The sequence below is a fragment of the Lissotriton vulgaris genome, chromosome 5 (assembly GCF_964263255.1).
Source record: "Lissotriton vulgaris chromosome 5, aLisVul1.2, whole genome shotgun sequence".
Taxonomy (NCBI): Eukaryota; Metazoa; Chordata; class Amphibia; order Caudata; family Salamandridae; genus Lissotriton; species Lissotriton vulgaris.
In genome coordinates, this window is record NC_141693.1 from 442773633 (window position 1) to 442795150 (window position 21518).

Consider the following 21518-nt stretch of genomic DNA (forward strand, 5'->3'; position numbering starts at 1 on the left):
ATTCTGATACCCAGAGATCTGCATTCATTGACAACAGAACGGAGTTCAATTTAAAGGCATTATTTGATATATACGGTGTGTCATGTGTCCAGAACTATCCTGTTAACTCATCTCTTCCACTACCATGTTGCCACATGCTCGCTTCATTCGGGACAACAGTTACTGCTATAGGTTCATATGTAGAACCTAGTACCCATGGGCAGCAGTCGCTTAAGCAAGCTCTTAGGCCCTAAAGTGTGAAACAAAGTACTGTTGTGGTCCATTTTATCTCGCGTTGCTTTAAAAATGGTCCTCAAAAGCATTTTTTTAATGTTTTTTAAGATGTTGGACCCAGTCTCGACTATTATCGGCAGTTATCACTTTTGGGTTCGTTTTTCGCGCCAACAGACTTGCTTTATGTTGCACTCTACACAAAACCAAATCATTTGGCAACATTCTTTGTCTAACAAGGGGTAGGATTTTTTCATGATTCTGGGTAATTGCCGTAATGATGACATCAGAGTAAATTTCATCATAGCACATTGACCTGGAAGTGACAACAAAGATAGTATCTGTTATATGGCACAGATTAGATAATTGGATATACCATTCCCGTAAATCAACATGTAAAAGGACATAAAACGAGTGATTTTAAACCGGGCGGCCTTAACTTTACTATAATCCATCTGTGATCAAATATAAAACTGACAATAATCACTTGGGATTCTCAGCAAAAACTCCAAGTTACCCATGTCTCTAATGGCAACTGTTCTGAGTGACCATGACAAATGCCTGAATGACCCCCAAAAAACTCAGTGCTTATTACAGAATAGACGTGTTATTGTATGTGGAAACCTTTTTGTTGCTTTAGCCGATATACAGAAGATCAGATAATATTTTTTTGGTAATAAAACATTATAATTAGAAAAATAAAACATCATCCAGAAAGCCAGAAGACCAACTTCTTGTGAGAAATGCAAACACGTTTTAATAGGTTCAACATGGATCACTGAGCGCATAGCCCTAGTAGAAAGGGGCTTGTGTCTAAAGCAAAAATGTGTTTTCTCATCAGTCATGCCACCTTCTTTTATAGTGAAATCACAGTATGCAGAAAGCATGCTTTCATCCTATTCTTCACATCTTTCTATATGGGATAAAGTTCCTACTGCTGTACATTATAAAGACTTTCCAAGTCACAAAGAAGTTCCATGACATATGAAGAAATGAGGACGAAGGCAGAATTCATTAATAAAGTATTGGAACTAAAAGAGCGAGGCCGGAAACCGAATTTCTTTATAAGGTCATGGAACTCCGCGGTGATTCCATGAGAAGGTTTCAGAGGCCAGGGAATAAAGGACTGCTAGTGACGTACATGGTGTGTGGCCCTCATTTTGAGATGAGTGATTATCTGTCTTGTGTGCCAATTCACGTGGATAGGCACTGGCTGTTATAGGAAGGCTTTTAGGCAAAATCAACGCTGGTCCCCAAGAGGTGTGGGTAGGAGTTTTGGGTTGTCGGACTTTGAGGTGCTCTTAGGTGAGGCAGTGGTTAATTCTAGCGTTAAATATTTTAGTCAAGGATCCCCTGTCATCCAGGTGACTGGGCCGTAAAACCACAGCTCACTATCAAGGCCCCTTTTATATATAATTTTCTTGCCGGTAGTGTGTCATAAAATGTATAAAAGACATATGGTCTAACTTAAATATGGTAGATTTACATATCATTCACAGAAATATCTTTCCATTGGGTGTGGATTTCAAATTTTTACTCCAAATGGGCGATTTTTTTTGTAAATTATACTTGTGACACTATATTTTAGTCAGACTATTTAGGCTAGTATATTAGATACCTTGCCTTTCTTGCTGTGTCAAATTCAAAACATGGTTCATCCAATTTGCAGTTGCATGGTTTCAACAATAAGGGCCCTCTGGTTGCTTTACTTTCTGTTTTTAAATTCTTTAGACAGATAGCACAGCGTTCAGATAAAACCTTTGGTTCCAATAGCGCAACCTATTGGTTTTGCCAAGGCTTGTTTAATGACTCACCTACTGGCATGCTTATTTCAATACAAGAACCAGAAAGTTAAAAATGCTGCAACGTACGTAAACAACAAAAAATAATCAGATAAGGTTTGCAATTGCAGGCTTTGTGGAGTGGGAGGAGGGAATACTAGATGATTTTCACTTCCTTTTTCCTGGCGCAGTTTTTCCTGGTTGTGCGGTGGTCTTAAGTATGAGCACGTCCTTGAGACAAGTATCTGAAAGTGCAAAATATAGCAGGTGTCTCCCTCCTCCAGTCACTCCAGAACCTTATATATCAATACTGTACATCTTCTGAATACATAACAGTGCAGCAAGAGCAGGCTAGGAAGTAGGAGGCTCTTAGAAGAAGAAAGTGCTCACAAAAAGAATTCTGTATTATCCGTGAAAGGCCAGGATTTTAAGCTGCAGTGATCGACCAAAGCTCTCATCTGGCCAATAACCACTACTGTTCCCTTCTGGAACTCTTTCTTATGGACTGTCGACTGTTAGTGGAAATTGACAAATTCACAACTGAATTTGTTTCATACTCAAATGAGAGCGGTTCACCCTTTCAAAAAATAAAAATGGTGGCAGCGGTGGCCTGCCAAGGGCCGAAACGCTGCCTAATTACAACCACATTGACTCATACAATATACCAACTGTATTGGCCAACCGATTTTGATATATATTCTTTCCGTCATTAATTTAATGACATATACCTAAGAGGCTTGATGGTGCTCATTGTGCAGCACTATTGCTTTTTGTGTAAATATCGTGGCTATCTCCCTCCAAATGTAAATACTTTTTCTTGCACATGGAGTTTGGGTATAATTCTATTTGGTGTAGACATTTCAATGTAATTTTTTTTATTGTCTGTCAGTTGTTGCAAGTACTTAACAATAACTAATCTCCTCTAGCTCATTGGATAATTCCATCAACAATCTGTATAAACTCATAAACCCTCTACTAATGATCACCAGTTATTCCTATTAATTTAATATAACACAAGATTCTGAAGTAAGTTCATGGAATGGTATCCTTGAGAGCACAAGACTAGACCCAATAACCAACAATAACCAAAAGCCACTGGATTAACTTGCTAACCTTGGGTTGCAGAGCAGCAGATAGCTTGACACAAAGTGCTTCCAAGTGTGCTAAATAAATACAATTATAATACAGTAACTGACATGTGATGAGTCAACCTTTATCTTTTTCCGCCCCAAAACAATCCCATATTCAGAAGAAATCTCAACATGATTGTTGTAGGTTATTGTTACGAGCACCAATCCTATTTCTTTATCAACCGATCATCCTCTCCCATTTATTCCACTGCCATGTGTCTCTGCTTCCCATATGCTTGTCTTTGGACATGGCAAAGTTAAAGATCAGCTCCTAACTCACTAATACCTGTTAAAATGTTCTTAAACATCCCCATGTTCTTCATACCATACTGAACAGCAACCGCACTACATATCATGGTGGTCTCGCTACACGGGTACAGTAGTCTTTCTAAACGGACACCGAGGCGTGCACTGGACCAGCATTGATGTGCGCTCGCCCACGTGCTCCTTTAACTAACTCCCTACACCTGCTGCTTATGTGGCTGATTGCACAAGTCATCACTCCAGCTAACATCCCAGTGATAAGCATATTTATAATCCTTTCTTGTGGATTGGCACTCAGTTTGAATTCTTATGGAGATACTCATTATTATGAATTGACCTAATGACTTTTCATCCAGTCAGGTACTCAGTTACACTTGTTAGTAGAGTGACAATTCCAGATGAAAAAACGCTGGATGCGCCATCTGCTGTGTTGTATGAAAAAGGAAGGGACTATTTCCAGTAGTAGTTAAAGTTTACAACTAGATCAATCTGAACCAGTCACTCTTTGTTCTTAATAGATTGTCCATGTCTGATATCACCTTATTAAATTACTTTTTAATGATCTAACTATGGTTCTGGATTTAGGTTCAACGATACCAGTCAGTCAGTAAAAGTACGTTTATTAGACCATTATTCTCTAAACAGAATGATACATATTACAATAAATAGTTAAAACATATACAAAACCATTTCAGTTATGCTTTAAAAAGACAATACATTAAAAGGGCAATTCCCACCTCCCTCCCACAACTTAAAAATTTCATATGACAATGCACCTAAAATTGCAATGAGAAACACCGTCGAGCTATAACGTAAGATAATGTTACAGCCTAAGCACAATTTACTTGAGCATATCCCTCTATATTTCCGTCCCAATTTCTATCCAATCATATTTGGTCCCACAGGGTCCTTTTTACCGCCTTCATATATTTTGCCATGGCGATTACTACATCAAGATATGGCATGTCAGTAAGTAGATTAATTGCTAGCAGGCGCTCAGTTATACTATATTTTAAAAAGATAGGTCGTAGTAGAAACAGTTTCCGCTGTGACACAAATGTTTGGCAGTCTAATAAAATATGTAAATTGTCGCACTTAGTACCTAATCCACAGCAACATTTACCTTTGGGTTGTACCATTTCTGCTTTTCTATTTCCATGAGATACCCAAAGGTTGACCCCTATTTTCCATCTGAGCAGTTCAGCTCTTAGTCCAGCATTTGGTAGTGTATCCAAATAGGGGTACCACATATCATTCTCCCAGCTATTCATCATATAATGGACTGATACTTTTTCTCAAGTATAGCATGTCATTTTGCCTAGATACTTATCTTCCTGCTGTTCTAAGCTCCCCATTTGAAGCTTCAACCGACAGTGTCGCCTGGTCAAATTTTAATTTTAGGTTTTTACATATTGCGCACAATTTCATTCTGATCACATTGGCCCAATTTAAGTCGCTATGCAAAATCTCCTCTCTACACCATTGTGACACGTTTGTAACTTCCTCAGATCCCAATCTTTTCCAAAATCTTAAAAGGCCACTTGAACCTGTATGTTCCATGATGTTAATCCTAGCTATAATCGGATTGCCTAGATCATAGAGGAGCTAGGCAGTGACATCAATGGTTTTAGACATTTCCCTTCCTCAATGTCCCAATTGTTCTTCCCACTCAAATACAAGACCTCGGCCCGTACTGCACTTGTCGGGGTATCATTGCCTTATAGGCTTTCAGTAATGGTCTGTGTGACCTATCCCCATAGATTTGGCTACATTTCCTTAGCCCACATCCTGATGTATGGGCTTTTGCATTCTGGGCTACCAGATGGATGTCCCATTTTAAAGACTTTTCGAACCAAATACCAAGGTATCTATATTCATTCATGATTTCTAATTTGGTAGTGCCCAGAAACCAATTAAAATTCTTAGTTTTCTTCCCAAAACATAGGATTCTAGCTTTATCCATGTTTACAGTCAGGCGTTTAGCCAAGCTGTATTCTTTAAAGGCCCACAGCTTCCTTTGCAATCCGATCTCTGTTTTGTCAAAAATTACCAAATCGTCGGCGTACAGCAAACAGGACAAATGTTTCCCATGCAATTTAGGGCTGGCACTTCTATTCACTTCTTAGGTGGCAGGAAGATCGGCCAGATATATTGCAAACAGTAAAGGGGCTAATACACAACCCTGCCTTACACCATTCTTAATCAGTATTTTGGGTGTCAAGGCTCTGTCTGTGTCTTTAATGACTTGCGCCCAATTATGTTTGTGTAGCTACTGGATAATTTCCAAGAGCCCCTCTGGGATATTGTATTTTCTTAAGGACTCCCAAGGGCATCTCCTATCCACTAGGTCGAATACTGCACAGAAGTCTACGAAGCAGCAACATAACTTCCCCTGCTTTTCCACTGACTTCCGCACCACCCACAGTGCGAAACAGTGATCAATCGTGGAATGCCCCTTCTTAAAACCTTCTTGTTCCACTGGCACGATTGACCACTGTTCCACCCAGTCTTTCAGACTACCCAGGATTATTTTGGAAAATACATTTTTCACAATATCCAGCAAGTTAAGTGGATGGGTCTGATTATTGCTCCCCTCCACTTTTTCAGGGATCTTTCCTGACTCCAATATTGCCAAAAACATACAGGAGAAAAATTCCGCCCACCAATCTTGCTGGGATTTTATGATAATTGCTGGCAGATTATCAGGTCCTGCGGCACGGGTTAGGTTTAAGCGTCTTATCATTTTATTTACCTTTTCTGTTGTGAATAGAGGTATTAGATATACCACCGCCTGCATCCAAGGACAGGTATCACCACCTTCTCATTCAACATATGTTCTGTATAACTCACCTAAATATTCTTCCCATGCTGCTTCCTCTACTACACAGGGCATAGCCAAGTTAGTCTGTCCTGAAGCTTCCTTTATCAAATTCCAGAACTTACGCAAGTTTTAAGATTCAATAATTTCCAGCAAGTTTACCCAGCATTTTTCTTTGAAGGCCCTCTTCAGGTTACTAGCTAATCTTTTATACTCCTTCCTCATATTGACTTTGACTTTGACTTTACTCCTTCCTCATATTACTTAGATTTGTATGCCTTATTGGATCATGTTTTTTTCTTAGGCTTCTTTCTTCTCTTCTTATTTCTCTTTTCTTAGTTAGACACTCCATGTTAAACCAGGTTGGCTGTTTGCCTTGCATTGATTGTTTAGCAATTGGACATGGATCCTTACTTTTTGAATCTATTTTAAGGCATTGCGTTATTTCTTTTATCTTTTCCTCGAACCAAGGCACTTTGTTAGTCCTAGCGTCTTCCAAACCCGCTTCCTGTTGAAATCCAGCTAGCTTTTCAATATATTGCTCAATTAGTCTTGTTGTCAGACATTTAGGGTACTCTACTGTAAGAACGTAGGTCCACACCAGGTTGAGAAGAAAGAAAGTTTATTCTCCGTCAGTTTCCCAGCTCCTCTCAAGTGCCATGTACGTGATAATGAACGTTGGGCGAACGTTCTACAATCGCCTTCCAGCTGGACCAAACCATAGGATAGTGAGAGGGGGGGAAAGGAGGGAACGGGGTTAGGTGGGGCAAACCAAGGGAAAGAAAGGAAGAAAGGGTAAGGAAAGGTAGGGGGAAGTTACAACACATCTCCCTTTCTGCAGAAAGGAGAGATGAACAGATTAAATCTCTGGGGAGTGCAGTAAAACATCTTTTTTGTTAACGAAAGCAAAGCAGAAACCATGAGTAAATAGTTCAATACATTACATAGTCCTTCTGCCAAGTAGGAGACTTGACAACTCTCTTAACCTCTGGTACATTAGCCCTGTTGGGTCCAACATTTGAAATATTATCTGGCTTGGATGTGGTTGCTTGTGGAGAACACTTCACTAGCCTGTCCATGCTCCACATCTTGCCATCAGCCATGGTGACAACGTTCTTTCCCACATCACGTATCCTTTGTGGACTGTAAAACTTGTTGTACCTATTGGCACTTGAGACAGGTTTTCTTACAAGAACCCATTGCCCAATTTCCCATTTTCTAGGCTTGGTTTTCCACCTATGATCATAGTCTTGTTTGTATTCGTTTTGGTGACACAGAATCTTTTTTTTGAGTAGTGGTTCTGTCCCACACAAATGTGTTGTCCTCAAAGAGCCAACTGGGTGTGAGTTTAGACCCTGGTTTGCGCCCTCTCAACAAACAGAATGGGGAGTACCCTGTAACACTGTTAGGTGTTGTAGCATAGGACCATAACATGTCCTTAATAGATTGCACTATGGGTCTGTGGGAGGCTACAGCAAGTTGCAGAGCATCTTTTATCATGCGATTACAGCGTTCCACTAATCCATTGGCACGTGGACAGTAAAGGGGCGTGGATACGTGTTTTATGGCCATACTAACCAAGAATACTTTCATCTCCTCTGAGACAAACTGTACCCCATTGTCCGTTATGAGAGTATGGGGAATACCTTCATTGGCAAAGGTGTCAGAGAGGAATACTTTAATGGCTTTGGTGTCAACCCCATTTACAAACTTAATAGTGACCCACTTTGAGAAGTAATCCACTAACACCAGGATGAATTTTTCTTGTAACCCTAGAACTTGCAGAGGCCCAATAATGTCTAGGCCCAACTTTTCCCATGCCTTCATGGGCACATGTACCGGTTCTAAAGGTGTCCTTCTGGTTCCTTTCACCTTGTCACTGGCTCCACAGGCGTGACATCCTTTGACTAGTTCCTCTATGTAAGAGTCCATTCCGGGGAACCAGTATACAGCACGTAGTTTGCTCTTGGTTAGACTTCTTCCTAAATGACCTTCATGAGCTAGATCACAAATCTGTTTCTTCAGAGATTCTGGTGGTATGACCTTGTCATTCTTGTATATGTTGGACCTTACAATGGACAGTTCATTTCTCACGTTCCAGTAAGGTTGCAAATCACTTGTGAGTTCACCACATTTATCCGGCCATCCATTCAGAATTTTGTCCCTCACTGATTTTAGCACTTCATCTCCATTGTAAGAAGAGTTCCATTCATCTTCCAATACAGCTGGGACCGATACCATGAGGACTTCAAAGTCTTCTTTGGTATCCTGATAAGAAGTGTCTATGGGAAGGCGTGAGAGACAATCTGCCACTAGATTTTTATTGCCTGGTACGTACTCCATAGTGTAGTTGTAATTTTGTAAGGACACCAACCATTTCCCAATCCTGGGTGTGGATTTACCCATGTCTTTGGAGGTAAACAAAGAAACTAGAGGTTTATGGTCAGTTTTGAGCTTGAATGGTATACCCCATAAGAAGTACTTAAAGTGATTTGTGGCCCAAAAACAAGACAAGGCTTCTCTTTCAACCGTTGAATAATTCAACTCTGCTTCCCTCAAGGTTCTGGAAGCATATGCTACGATTCTCTCTTTGCCATTGTGTAGTTGAGACAGTGAAGCTCCTAAACCTCTTTTGCTAGCGTCTGTGGTAAGGAAGGTATCCTTGGTACTGTCAAAATTGCCAATGCAAGGCGCTGTGGTTATAGCTCTCTTGATGTTGGCAAATGCTTGCTCATGTTCAGGTAGCCACGTGAATCTAACATCCTTTTTTAATAGATCTCTAATGGGTTGGACCACATCCGCAAAGTTCTTGACAAACTTTGACATGTACTCGGCCAAACCTAGGAATGATTTAATTTCTTCCTTGTTAGTGGGAGTAGGAGCTTTCACCACTGATTCTATGAGGTCTAGTTTGGGTTTGATGCCTTCACATGAGAGTGTGTGCCCTAGGAAATCCACAGATGCTACACCAAACTTGCATTTGTTTTTTTTTATGGTAAGGCCAGCTGCTTTAAGTTTGTTGCAAGTCTTTCTGAGATTGAAATCATGTTCTTCCTCATCGGACCCGTAGATGAGGATGTCATCCTGGAAGCACAGGGTTTTATCAACGTCCGCCAATAAGTGCTGCATAATCCTTTGGAATGCAGATGCCGCTGAGGCCAAACCAAATGGCATCCTCAGAAATTTAAATGTGCCAAAAGGTGTGGTGAAGGCCGTAAGGGATTGAGACTCAGGGTGTAGCGGCACCTGGTAGTAAGCTGACGTAAGGTCCAAAACACTAAAACATTTGGCACCCTTGATAACCGACAACATTTCATTTATATTGGGGAGAGGGAACCTATCCACCACTATGCTAGCATTCAAACTTCTAAGGTCCACACACATGCGGATGTCTGCAGTATTTTTTTTAGAAGTAATGACTATGGGGGCGACCCATTCTGAGTATTCAATGGTTTGAATGATTCCTTGTTTCACCAACTTCTCCAATTCTTTTTCAAGTGGTTCTCTCAATAGTAGCGGAACAGATCTGGTCTTATGAGCAATAGGATTGGCCTCTTTTTTTAGCTTTATTCTGTGTTCATAGTTGTTCAAAACCCCTATCTGATCTGAAAAGACCTCAGGAAACTCTTCACAAATATTACCTCCCATTGAGGATCTGTCCACTAACAGAACTTGATCTTTATTGTTGGGATCTAGCGTAATTCCTAAGTCCTTTTGGTGTCTCCACCCCAACAATGTGCTCCCTTTTTCAGTGATGTACACTTTCCCAACAGTGTGTCTGTCCTTAAAGGAGATGCGCATCTTCACCATGCCTTTGAGAGGAATGCGATCCTTATTGTACCCCCCTGGGCATACATCTGGTTTCTCATATACGTATTCATCTTGTTGGAATAACTTACAAAAAGACTCTTCATCAATTAGTGTATATGGTGAACAAGAATCGGCATAGGCATAGATACTTTTCCCATCCAGCATAATCTCACAAACAGGGTAATTCATTTCCTCCTCTACTCCTTCTTGGTCTTTTATTTGAAAAGTAAACTTATTTTCACTACCCTCCGCTTCTTGTTCATCGTATACTACATGCACATCATTCTTGGTGTCTTTTGTGTTGCAACATTTGGAAAAATGACCCACCTTATTACATAACCTACATGTGACACTTTTTGCTGGACACTTGGGAAAATTTGCCAGATGATTAGCATTACCACAACGAAAACATTTATACACTGTTTTCTGCATTTTGGGTTTGCTTGCCACATTGCCCTTAGTGACCTTCAATACATTCACCTCATCTTTAATCTCATTCACCTTATTCTCTTCTTGAGAAACTTCTTTGCTGGTTCTCATTTCTTTAACACAGAAAGCTGTGTGTTCTATGCTTTTAGCTATTGCTATAGCTTCATCTAAATCAGGGTTTTGCGTAAGCAGTCTCTCTTGCACTTTATGATCATTGGTACAGCGTACCAATTGGTCTCTTATTAGAGAATCCGTAATTACCCCAAAATCACAAGTAGCTGCGAGACCTCTTAAAGCTGCAATGTATGTTGTACTTTCTCATTTTTTCCTTGAGCTCTCTTAAAAAACTTGTGTCTTTCTAACACTACATTTATCTTATCTTTGAAATGTAAACTCAATTTCCTTAATGTAATGGTAAACACATCCTCATCACCCTCACCTCCTTCCTCCTCCCCATCTGCTAAATCCTCATACACTTTCCTAGCTTGTGTTCCTATGTTGTGAAGTAGAATATGTTGTTTTCTAACTGAAGAAAACTTTTCCCCCCCAATAGCAATTAGGTAGGAGTGCAACATTTTTACCCATCTGTCCCATGGGATTTCTGGTTCCCCTTCATCGTTTAAGAACGGTGGTGGTTGGCTCATATTTGCCACCGACATTATGAATCAGAGTAGAGATGCACACAATAAAATGTGCAGAGATGAAAACAGGAACCGTAAGGATAGAGGTGAGAAATATGGTGCCAAGCATAGAGGGGAAAAAAAAATGGAGAGAAAAGAATAGAGAGAATAGGGGAACAGGAAAGTCCTTAAAGAGACAGTACAGAGTGGGAAGGATAACCAGTACAGAGACAGTAAGAAAGCAGGCGGCAGAAAAGAATAGAAAATAGCGAGAAACACACACCCTGTGTAACTGTGGCGAAATACTTATACAAATATGCAGTATCACAGCAGAGCTAAGAAAAACTAATCCCCTTCAGGACTGAGGTTAAATGACAGAAAAATCGCCGCCTCTCAATGGAGTGAAAACATATGCCCCGTTTTGCAGTTCGCACCAGCGCTAGGAAGCGCTAATTCCACTATGGAAGCTGACTGAGGCGAAATGTCAGAAAAGTCACCGCCCCTCAGAGTAACCGCTCATTAGGGTAGAGACTCCATTATCCTCAAAGAGACTCATAAGGCTTGGTTGGGCGGCGCCTAGATGAGATGTCAGAGGAAATACCGGCAAAATGTCAAGAAAATTACCGCCCCACGATGAAGCTGCTCCCTCCGTTGGTAGAGACTCCACTTTCCCAAAGGAGTGTTCACAGGCAAGCGCTCCAAGAAACACCACTCTATTGAAGCTTAACGAATGGTTCGGTATCCGCCAGATAGGAAGGTGCTACCAGCGGTCGAGACACCTCTCTCCCACGCAGGTCTCTTCATACAACGGGGCACTGCTCACTTCAGCAACACTTGTCAACCCGGCCAACACGCATGCTCCTGGATTGCCACTACACCACACGTGACAGGAAACTGATCAGCGAAGGCGGGAACAATTTCACTTCACACCGGCACTGAAAGCCACAAAACTGTGCTTGAAAACTCTTGAAGAAACGGAGAAGGAACTTACCGCCCGATCTGGAGAAATCCGAAAGCTCCCCAGGGGGGAAATGGAGCACACCGTTGGTGGTAAATGGTGCACTGGGCTTCTCAAAACGAGATCACAGGCAGCTTATAGAAGAAGCAGTGTTCGGAGTGAGGGGAGGCAAAAGCAGAACCTCCGGTTGAAAGTCCAAGCACAGACTCCAATTACCAAGAGGTAAGGCAACGATGAGGAGATGATAAGAAAACAGGGGGGGAAACTGACGCCGTCCCCTGCACAGCAATATCTTCTCTTCTGGAACCCTCGTCGCCAAATTTGTAAGAACGTAGGTCCACACCAGGTTGAGAAGAAAGAAAGTTTATTCTCCGTCAGTTTCCCAGCTCCTCTCAAGTGCCATGTACGTGATAATGAACGTTGGGCGAACGTTCTACAATCGCCTTCCAGCTGGACCAAACCATAGGATAGTGAGAGGGGGGGAAAGGAGGGAACGGGGTTAGGTGGGGCAAACCAAGGGAAAGAAAGGAAGAAAGGGTAAGGAAAGGTAGGGGGAAGTTACAACATCTACTTGTTGAGGGAGAACCAATTCTCTAGAACTTTGAGCTCCCCTTGCTAATGCGAAATGCAGAATATTGTGATCACTACCATCACAAGGAGTTATCTGAAACCCCTTGATGAGGTCAAAATTCCAAACATGAATAAATACATAATCAATCGGGCAAAGTTGGGAACCTATATTGAAGGTCTGCTTTGCAGGGCTATCTGTTTCCCATCTGCCGTTTAGGCAAAACAATCCTTTTAGCCCCAAAAATGTGCCCAACTTCACGTCATGTTTAGAAATAGTACAATTTGGAAACATCGCCGGGGGTATAATATTTGAGCTCAAGAGGTCTTTAAACCATCGGTCATATCTCGAGGGGTTCAATTTATGATTATAATAACCCATTACAATTATAGTATAATTTTCAAACGTTTCACACAATGTATCTAGGTCAATGATGCCTTCCATTAGAAAATGACTATTGATCGTTTATGATATGCCTCACAAATGTACATTGATATGCTTATATTTGTCGATCAACAGAAGTATTTTTCATACAGTTGATCGATAAAGCATTTGTACACTAATTCCCTACAGTGCCATCGCAGGTAATTTGGAACCAAGGGCCAGATGTACTAAGAAACAGGTTGCAAAATGTGGTCGAGTGACTGTGCTCTGATTTTGCAATGCAATCTATGTACTGATAGGTCACATCGCAAAATGTCCAGCTGGAGGGAGTGGCTCTGTGACATGCCTAATGAATAATATTGGACAGGTTGCTGGTTATGACCTTTGTGACTAATTACATAAAACAAGGATGGTGGGCCGCAAGAAACAGCAGGCCACCATGTGTTTGCTTTCCCAAATAAGAAACTTTTTTTTTGTTTATTTATGTTTTTGTTTTTTGAAAAAATTGGCCCGTGATCCTTAAAATAACCAAGGATGCTCAAATAAAATTGCCTGCTTGAATCATCCCCCGCCGCCCCATTCGGGACACCGCACGGAAAAAAGAACACCTTCCACTTTGCATATCATTTGCTACTTCCTTTAGGGTGTTGATAATAGATCAATGACAAACCATTATTATATGCCATACTGAATCACAGTTGGGGGGAATGCCCCTTTCAGACTCCTTCTTAAATGCTTTTCCACACCAGTTGCAAAACCCGTTTTGCCAGTCCGAAAGGTTTTTCCGATTAACCAAATGAATTTCATACAGATAAAAAATAAATTTTCGATCATACTCCCTGTGATTATGCGAATGGTAAGGTTTGCATTTGCAAAATGACTTTGTACATTTGTCCTTAATTCTGAGATCTGAGTGCAACTTACACATCATAGTTTTATAAATACAGCTTTGAGTCAAATAGTTTACCATGGCCAGTTCTCTCTTCAGAGAATAAAGAGCTCCAAAGGCATTTGCCCCCTTCTTCCATACCTTTTCTCAAAGATATAGTGGACGCGTTAAAGGAGATGGTGGGCACTGAACACCAGGGCCTGTAATCTAATTAGTGTGCACTCGCCTGTTTCAGGCAGGGGGGGGAATTCTATTATTGAAGATGTCTGAAAAAATGCACTGTAGCTAAATACATTAAAGTAGTCCAAGCATCGTTACAGGGATCCTGACCTCATAGGATATGAATCTTGATATTGCTTTTGTGGAACCAAACTCTTCTCCTTTCCCATATAGCTGATGGCTGTGATATGAGAGAGTCAAACAGAGCTACGCTCCTAATGGGTGAAAAACAATGCAGAATTGTCAGTCTCCTCCCTGCATAACTCCAGGAAATGTTGGCAGATGACATCCCTGTTGCATGGAGCTCTATACGTAACGTTGTACGAGGGACAAGAACCAAGGCAGCAATTGAAACCAAATTCTACAGTTCATCTTAAAGAGCTAACCATTTCCCTGGTTTCAGAGACCATGCACAGTATTGTCATGAAATATGTGATTTCAGACGTAACGCTGTTATGGATGACGTCATAGAACATGTCATGACTGATATAACATGTGAGGCAACAGGCAGTGCATGGCCAGGGCGCAAGTTATATTTCCTTCAGTTAACTATAACTGATGAATTTCAGTGTTTTTTAAGTTTAAAATCTAACATTTTAAATGAAATTTTCACTTAACTATAACATCCTTTAATCTTAGCTTTTTTTCAGTGAATTTCTAGGGCTTTCTTCAACATAAAGTAATGTTTTATTACTATATTTACCTAGGCCTACCTTGTCCCTCTCCACATAAAAACAAATTTGGCCCAGGGCTTTTAGATGCCTCAGGAAGGGGGCACATGCCCTCTCCCCTTTAAAAATTGATCATCCCCAGGTGGTGAGGTACATCGGGGCCTTAAAAAGGTTTGGGAGGGGGGCGTATTCACCCCGCCTCAATAGAAAAAAAGTAGGAATGTGAAATGAGAAGTTGCCTCACCATTCACTGTTAATTACCTCACATAGATCGCTCAGACCTGTTCTGTGACATGATTGATAACACCACTGCAACATCTGGAATTACATTATTAATGAAAATGCTGTGCAAAATACTGTGCATAGTGGGGGCGTGAGTAATAGTTACCTTAGGGCACCAGTTATAGTTAGTTGAGATAACTATATCTGGTGCATGTTAGTGATTTTGGCATTTTCTTTTAACTGTAACATGCTTTAACCTTTGCTTTTTTATATATATATATGTATGTATACATATGTTTATATTTGATTTTTTTAAAATTATTTTTATGGGAAACCCTCCCAAACCTCCCCCTTTTTACTCTTAACATCCCTTTACCTCTACCCTCCTTTTAGCCGAAATTCACCTTTACTTCCCTTTACCCGCCCACCCATAAACCCTAAAATTACCCATTCCACCCTTTACTTCTAACCAAACCTGAGCCCTAAATTTACCCTTACCTCTTTTTACCTCTACCCTCCCTTAACCCTAAACTTACCCTTACCTTCCTTTACTTCTACACACTCCTAAACCCTAAAATCCTCTATACCTCCATTTATCTGTACCCAACCCACATCCTAAAATTACCCTTAACTCTCTTGACTTCTGTCCTCTCCTTAACCCCAAAAATTATCTGTACCTACCCTTATATCTACTCATCCCTTAACCATAAAATCACCCACTACCCGCACCTTTACCCCTTTTGTTTTTGTTTTTTAAATAGCATAACATATAATGTTAAAACCCATAACATGTACTTAACTGTATGTTAAAGGTTGTTTACCATAATTGATAAACATCCAAACTCTCTTTAGAAAAACATATCAGCATGTTCCAACCATGCTGAAACAGTACTGGTTGAAACCCTTAAAGTTGACATATGAGCGAAACTAGGCAAATGTTTGCATAATGACTGAATCTAGAACTGCTGTATTTTGCCAATTTCTTAGCTCCTAAATAAAGGAAAATGTTACTTTGAACCCCCTGAGAGTATAGTAACCCTTTTCCTACAGGTGTCTTAGTAACCTTGGCAGTGGCGTAACAATAAAGCCTGCAGCCCCTGCAGTGTGGGGGGAGGGGGGGCGGCTAAGGTCCAGGAGGTGCCCTCCATGCACTGTGAGTGAGGCCCTGGCATGAGGGCTTTTGAATGGGTGCAGAGCATTGGGACAGGGGGCCCCCCTCAAGTTCCACTATGCCACTGGACCTTCGGGAAGAATGTATGCCACTAGCAGTAGCCCAAGGCCTCACACATATGGCCAAAGTGTGTCTTCTGACGTCTATTCCACCTCACCAGTCAGAAATCTCTGAAGTCTTGGCCACCTAAAACAGCAAACCCCTCATTCACAATAAAAAAACTCTGCAAATCATAAACTTCTTCGCTAAAAGGAAAAGACGACTTATAACAACTGCAGCAGATGCCCTATCCAAATCTGTATAATCAATCCAGCAGTAAAAAATGAAGATTGTAGCATGTTTTTCCATTACACACCTGTGCAGTCTAGTATGAAACCATGAGTGGCCATATTAGGAATTTCACCATAAATTAGCTGCCTCTTTTTATGCCTTTGAAGGGTAGATCTGTTTTTTGTTGAAACTGTCTTCATGTCTTCTGCATTCAATGGGATAATTCTTTTTAGCCTTTCTTGACATGAATTTATCTTTTGCATAGGGCAGTCACAATCTAACCTGTTGTTCCAAGTGCTGTCTAAACAATGAACTAGAAAGTGTTGTTGGAACTTCAAGAGGACTGCCATTATGATTTTTATGGTGCAGACTTGATCCTAAATGTAATTAATTTCCATAGTAGTCTGGCCTTTCCATAAAGGTGTTTGGCATTGGGTGCGGCCTTATGCCAATGTTGAACAAAGCAACTAAAATTACAAATTCAGACAATGTTTCTTCTGGAACTTAAGCATTGCGCTTTTTAATGCCTGTTTATTTTAAACGTGTGATGTTAGCTCTAATTGCCCGAAAAAAACTGCTGTGCAATGAAGTAGCTTCTACTATAACATTTGTTCTTGCTGCAAATCATCAAGGAGTTTATACAATTAGAGGTTACATGTAATACCATTTTAATTGGTTTCGGTCAATGCATTGGGTAAAAACATTGGTGTGAATTAAATTATTAGCGTTTTTTCATGTTTCTCTATTTTTGTAACGGTGGTAATCCTCTTTTCCCGTTTCCAAATGTTTGCTTTCTCATTGAGCTTTTGCCATAGTTCTTGCAATAATCATTGAATTATTTTCTTTTACATTTGGGCTATATTTTCACACTAACTACTCCCTCCCTGCCACTTACCATTTTACTGTAGTGCCGTCGAATGAGCACGAATGTGAATCTCCCCCAACCTGGAGGTGATGTGCATAAAAACCACAAGAAACCTAAAACGTTGAAAACATTTTTGGTATTACAGTTGCCATGTGTTTTGTGTTCCAGGAAAAAGTTTAGGGTCCTTCTTTCTTGTCTTAAACAAAATTGGTAGTTAAGTGGTGGTTTTTTAACAGATAATAAGCCCTGGCTGCCGGGGAAAGTACCCATGGGATGAAATGGAAAGAGACATTCTGCTAATTAAATTTCAGTTGCACTGTCCTGCTGAAGATGCTTGGAACTCTCTGCTTTGAACACTGTGATGTCCGAACAGGCTTAAAATTATCAGAGGCTAAAAATGAAGTCTCAAGAAGACCAAAATAATGAAATTGTCCTTACAAATTTGAGAATATATCAGTAGTCCATACGTGATACTATTCTAAATTATTGAACATATTATGGGTGAGACATCTGTATGAAACCGGAGTGTAATGTTCTCCATTTTCTTCCCTTTAGTCTCTAGAGGATCTGGAAGACCAAAAAAGGAAAAAGAAGAAGGAAAAGATGGGGTTTGGCTCAATTTCAAGGGTCTTTGCCAGGGGGAAGCAGCGGAAATCATTAGATCCAGGCCTTTTTGATGGTACTACGCCTGATTACTACATAGAGGAAGATGCAGATTGGTGACCTGATAGCTGTGTCTCAGCTGCCAGTGTGTGTTTGAGTGTGTATGTATGTGTGAATGTCTGTAACTAAAGAAATAAATGATCCCCATTCTTGCGCCGGCATCTCTGTAAGTCATGTACATATACAGAAACAAAATGTGTGTGAATATGTTAATTGTTGTCCTTGGAGCAATGCAGTTGTGTTGTAATATTGTCATTCTGAGTTTTTCTTTTATTATTTTTTTATTCTTTTATGAAACTTGAAACTTGAAGGACTGCTGTGTATTTGTAAATAACACATATTGTGCACTTGGTGCTTGGATTGTCTCTTGTCTGTACATTGTTTTTCTAGAGCCCATGATGCGTTGCAACTACATTCTGTACCTATTATATTTTCAGATTGGTTTGAGGGACATTCTCCTGTTCACAGGGTGCACGTGAACTGTGATCTTCTATTCAGAAAGATGACAGTCTAGCCTATGGTCTTGGTCAAATTCTGGTCTGACCTCATGGGCTTTTATGACTGCCAGTTTGAAATATTTTTTTGTTGCTTATTTATTTGCACACATGCAAAATTGTATTTTATCTAAATTATGACATAATTATTGAAGTTCTATTTTTCCATGGGATTGGGGGTATGTTAAGGGTGAGTGGAATTAATTTCTGCTGCTTGACATAGGAATGCTGCAACACTTTGACAGAGCCATTTGACATGTTGAGATGACTGTTACCTGTAATACATTTTTCAGAAGCATTTGTTTTATATCTACTGTATGAGCACTAATTGCCAAGGCTGCTACATCTAAAATACAAATATATTTCAGACACTACATATAATCTATTTATTTTTTAACGAAAGCATAACTATTTTAACACATTTTTAAAAAACATGTGGCTTGTGAAGCGCCTGATTGTAAAAAAAATACAGTTGAGTAATGTTTGACAGTAGGTACAGAACCGGAGAATTCATGTTTCAGTAGTGTTCTCTTTTTAAACATTATCAAATTAATGTGTTTCTTCATTTGTTCATGCATATTTTCAGGCATCCCATGTAAAGTTCTTAATCATTAAAGCAGTGTAAGCTTTGATAAATAGTAAACATTTGCAGGGAATGTTATAACATCTACAGATTTTCCCTACATTTTTCCCCATCATCCTTAATTCTAATATTTTAAAAAAATGTTTTTGAGTTTTCTTCCATTTTGTGAAATGTCTTTAACCTTTGGAGCAACTTGCATCACAAAATGGTAGTAGATGCTGTCTGCATATAAAAATTACGACATCAAATAATTACATTTATTTTTTTCTTTTACTTTACATCAAAAAGATTGTTTGCTTTGTTGTTGCTGGAATGGATCGGAAGAGTGCATTCCCTTGTCCTCCCCTGGTGGAAGTTCATTTAATAGAGTTTAACCCCTTCCGTGCTCATGACGAGCTGAGCTCGTCATGAGGCACGGTGCTCGTGTGCTCAAGACGAGCTGAGCTCGTCATGACCACACCCATTTATATTGGTCCTCAGCACAGAAGAAAAATATGTCAAGCAGCGATGGTGTTAAAAATAGTTCACAGAATAAGTTACATTGGGATATACAGGACGAATTCCTGATTGGAAAATCTGGCATAAGTTAAACCATTATTAGTAAGGTTAAATATATATTTTTAAAAAGTTTTATATCCCCTTTAATAAATGCATTAAATTGTGAGCATTATTGTATGTCTCTAATCAGGTAGACATTCCAGCAAATTGTAATAGTAGCCCGATGTATAACATTTCATGCCACAACCGCAAAATCTGTTCTGTACCTATTGTTACGTAAGAGCTCCTATGGTATATACTGTCAAGTGGGATCCAGTCGCTTAATTTCTGCCTTAACATTTATCCTACAGTGCAGCAGTCTATTATGGATTGAAGCCCTTGGTAGGCAAAACTGGCAGCAGCATTAATTTGTTTCTTGTTTTTGACATTTACCCCTTGATCTTCCTTTTGAATAAATGTGTATCAGAAATTAAAGTTAATAAATATGGCTGCTTTTAGATCCACTTTTTATTTAAAATAAAAACTGTTTAACCTGTTTTACTGTCATTGATCCTTTTGCTTATCTGTATGAACAACTGTGGTGCTTAAATTTACATTTGATGTACTTATTGCCTTGACCTAATTTCTTAAGATTTGAACATTGAATGAAAAACTTTGGCAATGGTGATGTATATTTCTGTATTAAGTGCATCCTGTTTGAAAGGGATATGTTGTCTTTAATTGCAAAACTAAAACGGTGGTGACCCTAAAACTAGGAACTTGTTGTGGGTAATTGCAGAAAGTTACTTAATATCTTAACTGCTTTGCAAAGGGATCTGTCTGACACTAGGAAATATATATGGGTCTGATATTGTTTCCTTCAGGCAAGTATTTTTTTCAATTATGTTGTCTTATTTTTTTAACTCGTTGACATTTAGTAGTTCTTTCCTTTACATTTCAGTTTTGTAAATTAGGAAATAATTTTAAAACCTACTAAGATGGAGATTTATTTAAGAGAACTACAGTAAATAGCATATTATTGGTAACCTTAGTTTTAACATTTCCCACAAGAATGGGACAGATTCTTGGAAGCATGACTGCAAATAAAAAAAGATAAAACATCTAAATAAAGCTTATTTTAAAATATAATGCTGTTGTTTGTATTTCTATCTCTTATTTTTTTCTTTCACTTTCATAACTCTTTCACTTGTTCAAAGCTCAGATTATCCTAATGCCTACTTCATGTAAAGAGTGATAGTGATCATATATTGAAATGCAGATGTGCATGTAACATAATACTAGCATATTCACTTTGTTGTGGTTGTCTTCTCCCTGATGGAGAAGAGTGTATTAAAAGTTGCTTAACTGGATTGAGGTATTGAATCGAAAGCAGAGCTTTTGTGATTTTTGGTTCAAGCCCAGATGAACAGATACCTTCTCTGATAATTCATGACACTGTAGATAAAAACTGCACTAGATTTTGAAGATCGAAAGACTTTGGGTGTCTGCATCTTAAAACATGAATATTAAAGTAAGAAATAACTTCGGGGAACAAGGATTTGTGGATAAAGTAGAAAAGGTTCAAAGCATTAAGGAGGAACAGTCAGGCAATACAAATATAGGCTATGTATCTTTCAATACATCCTGTAGATTTTTCTTGAAACACAGAGGTAAATTTCTAGACCACCTGGCACCAAGGACTTAGACAATGTGCCAAAGGAATCAGAAAACCAATTGTACTGCAGCCATTCCACCACCTACTGAGCAATATTTGAGAGATATATTTCAGGGGATGGCCAATCTCATGAGACCTTACACTGATAGTAGAACTTCAAACCATCTTTCATTAACCCCTTCGGTGCATCAGACGGCTGGGGACCTGGTTTTACAAGGGGGGGTCGCCTTGGTTGTTGGCCACGGGCTCGGCACCCATCTAGGGAAACCTACCAAACCAACACATTTCTGAAAATAAGACACCCGGGGGAGTCTAGTGAGATATGGCTTGCGTAGATCCCCCAATGT

General features: G+C 39.7%; 1 protein-coding gene across 6 annotated transcripts in view; it reads left to right on the forward strand.

Annotated features, from left to right (window-relative positions):
- Positions 1-20645, forward strand: part of KAZN (kazrin, periplakin interacting protein) — a 198865-nt gene extending 178220 nt beyond the window's left edge. For 2 of the 6 annotated variants that reach the window (XM_086921865.1, XM_086921868.1), the window contains one exon: positions 17835-20645. In XM_086921865.1, coding sequence (XP_086777991.1) covers positions 17835-18002 — 168 coding nt within the window. In that variant the 3' untranslated portion in view covers positions 18003-20645. The remainder of the gene's footprint in view (positions 1-17834) is intronic. The other 4 variants (XR_015295891.1, XM_086921870.1, XM_086921866.1 and 1 more) reach the window with 4 other exon arrangements.
- The last annotated feature ends 873 nt before the right edge of the window (positions 20646-21518 follow it).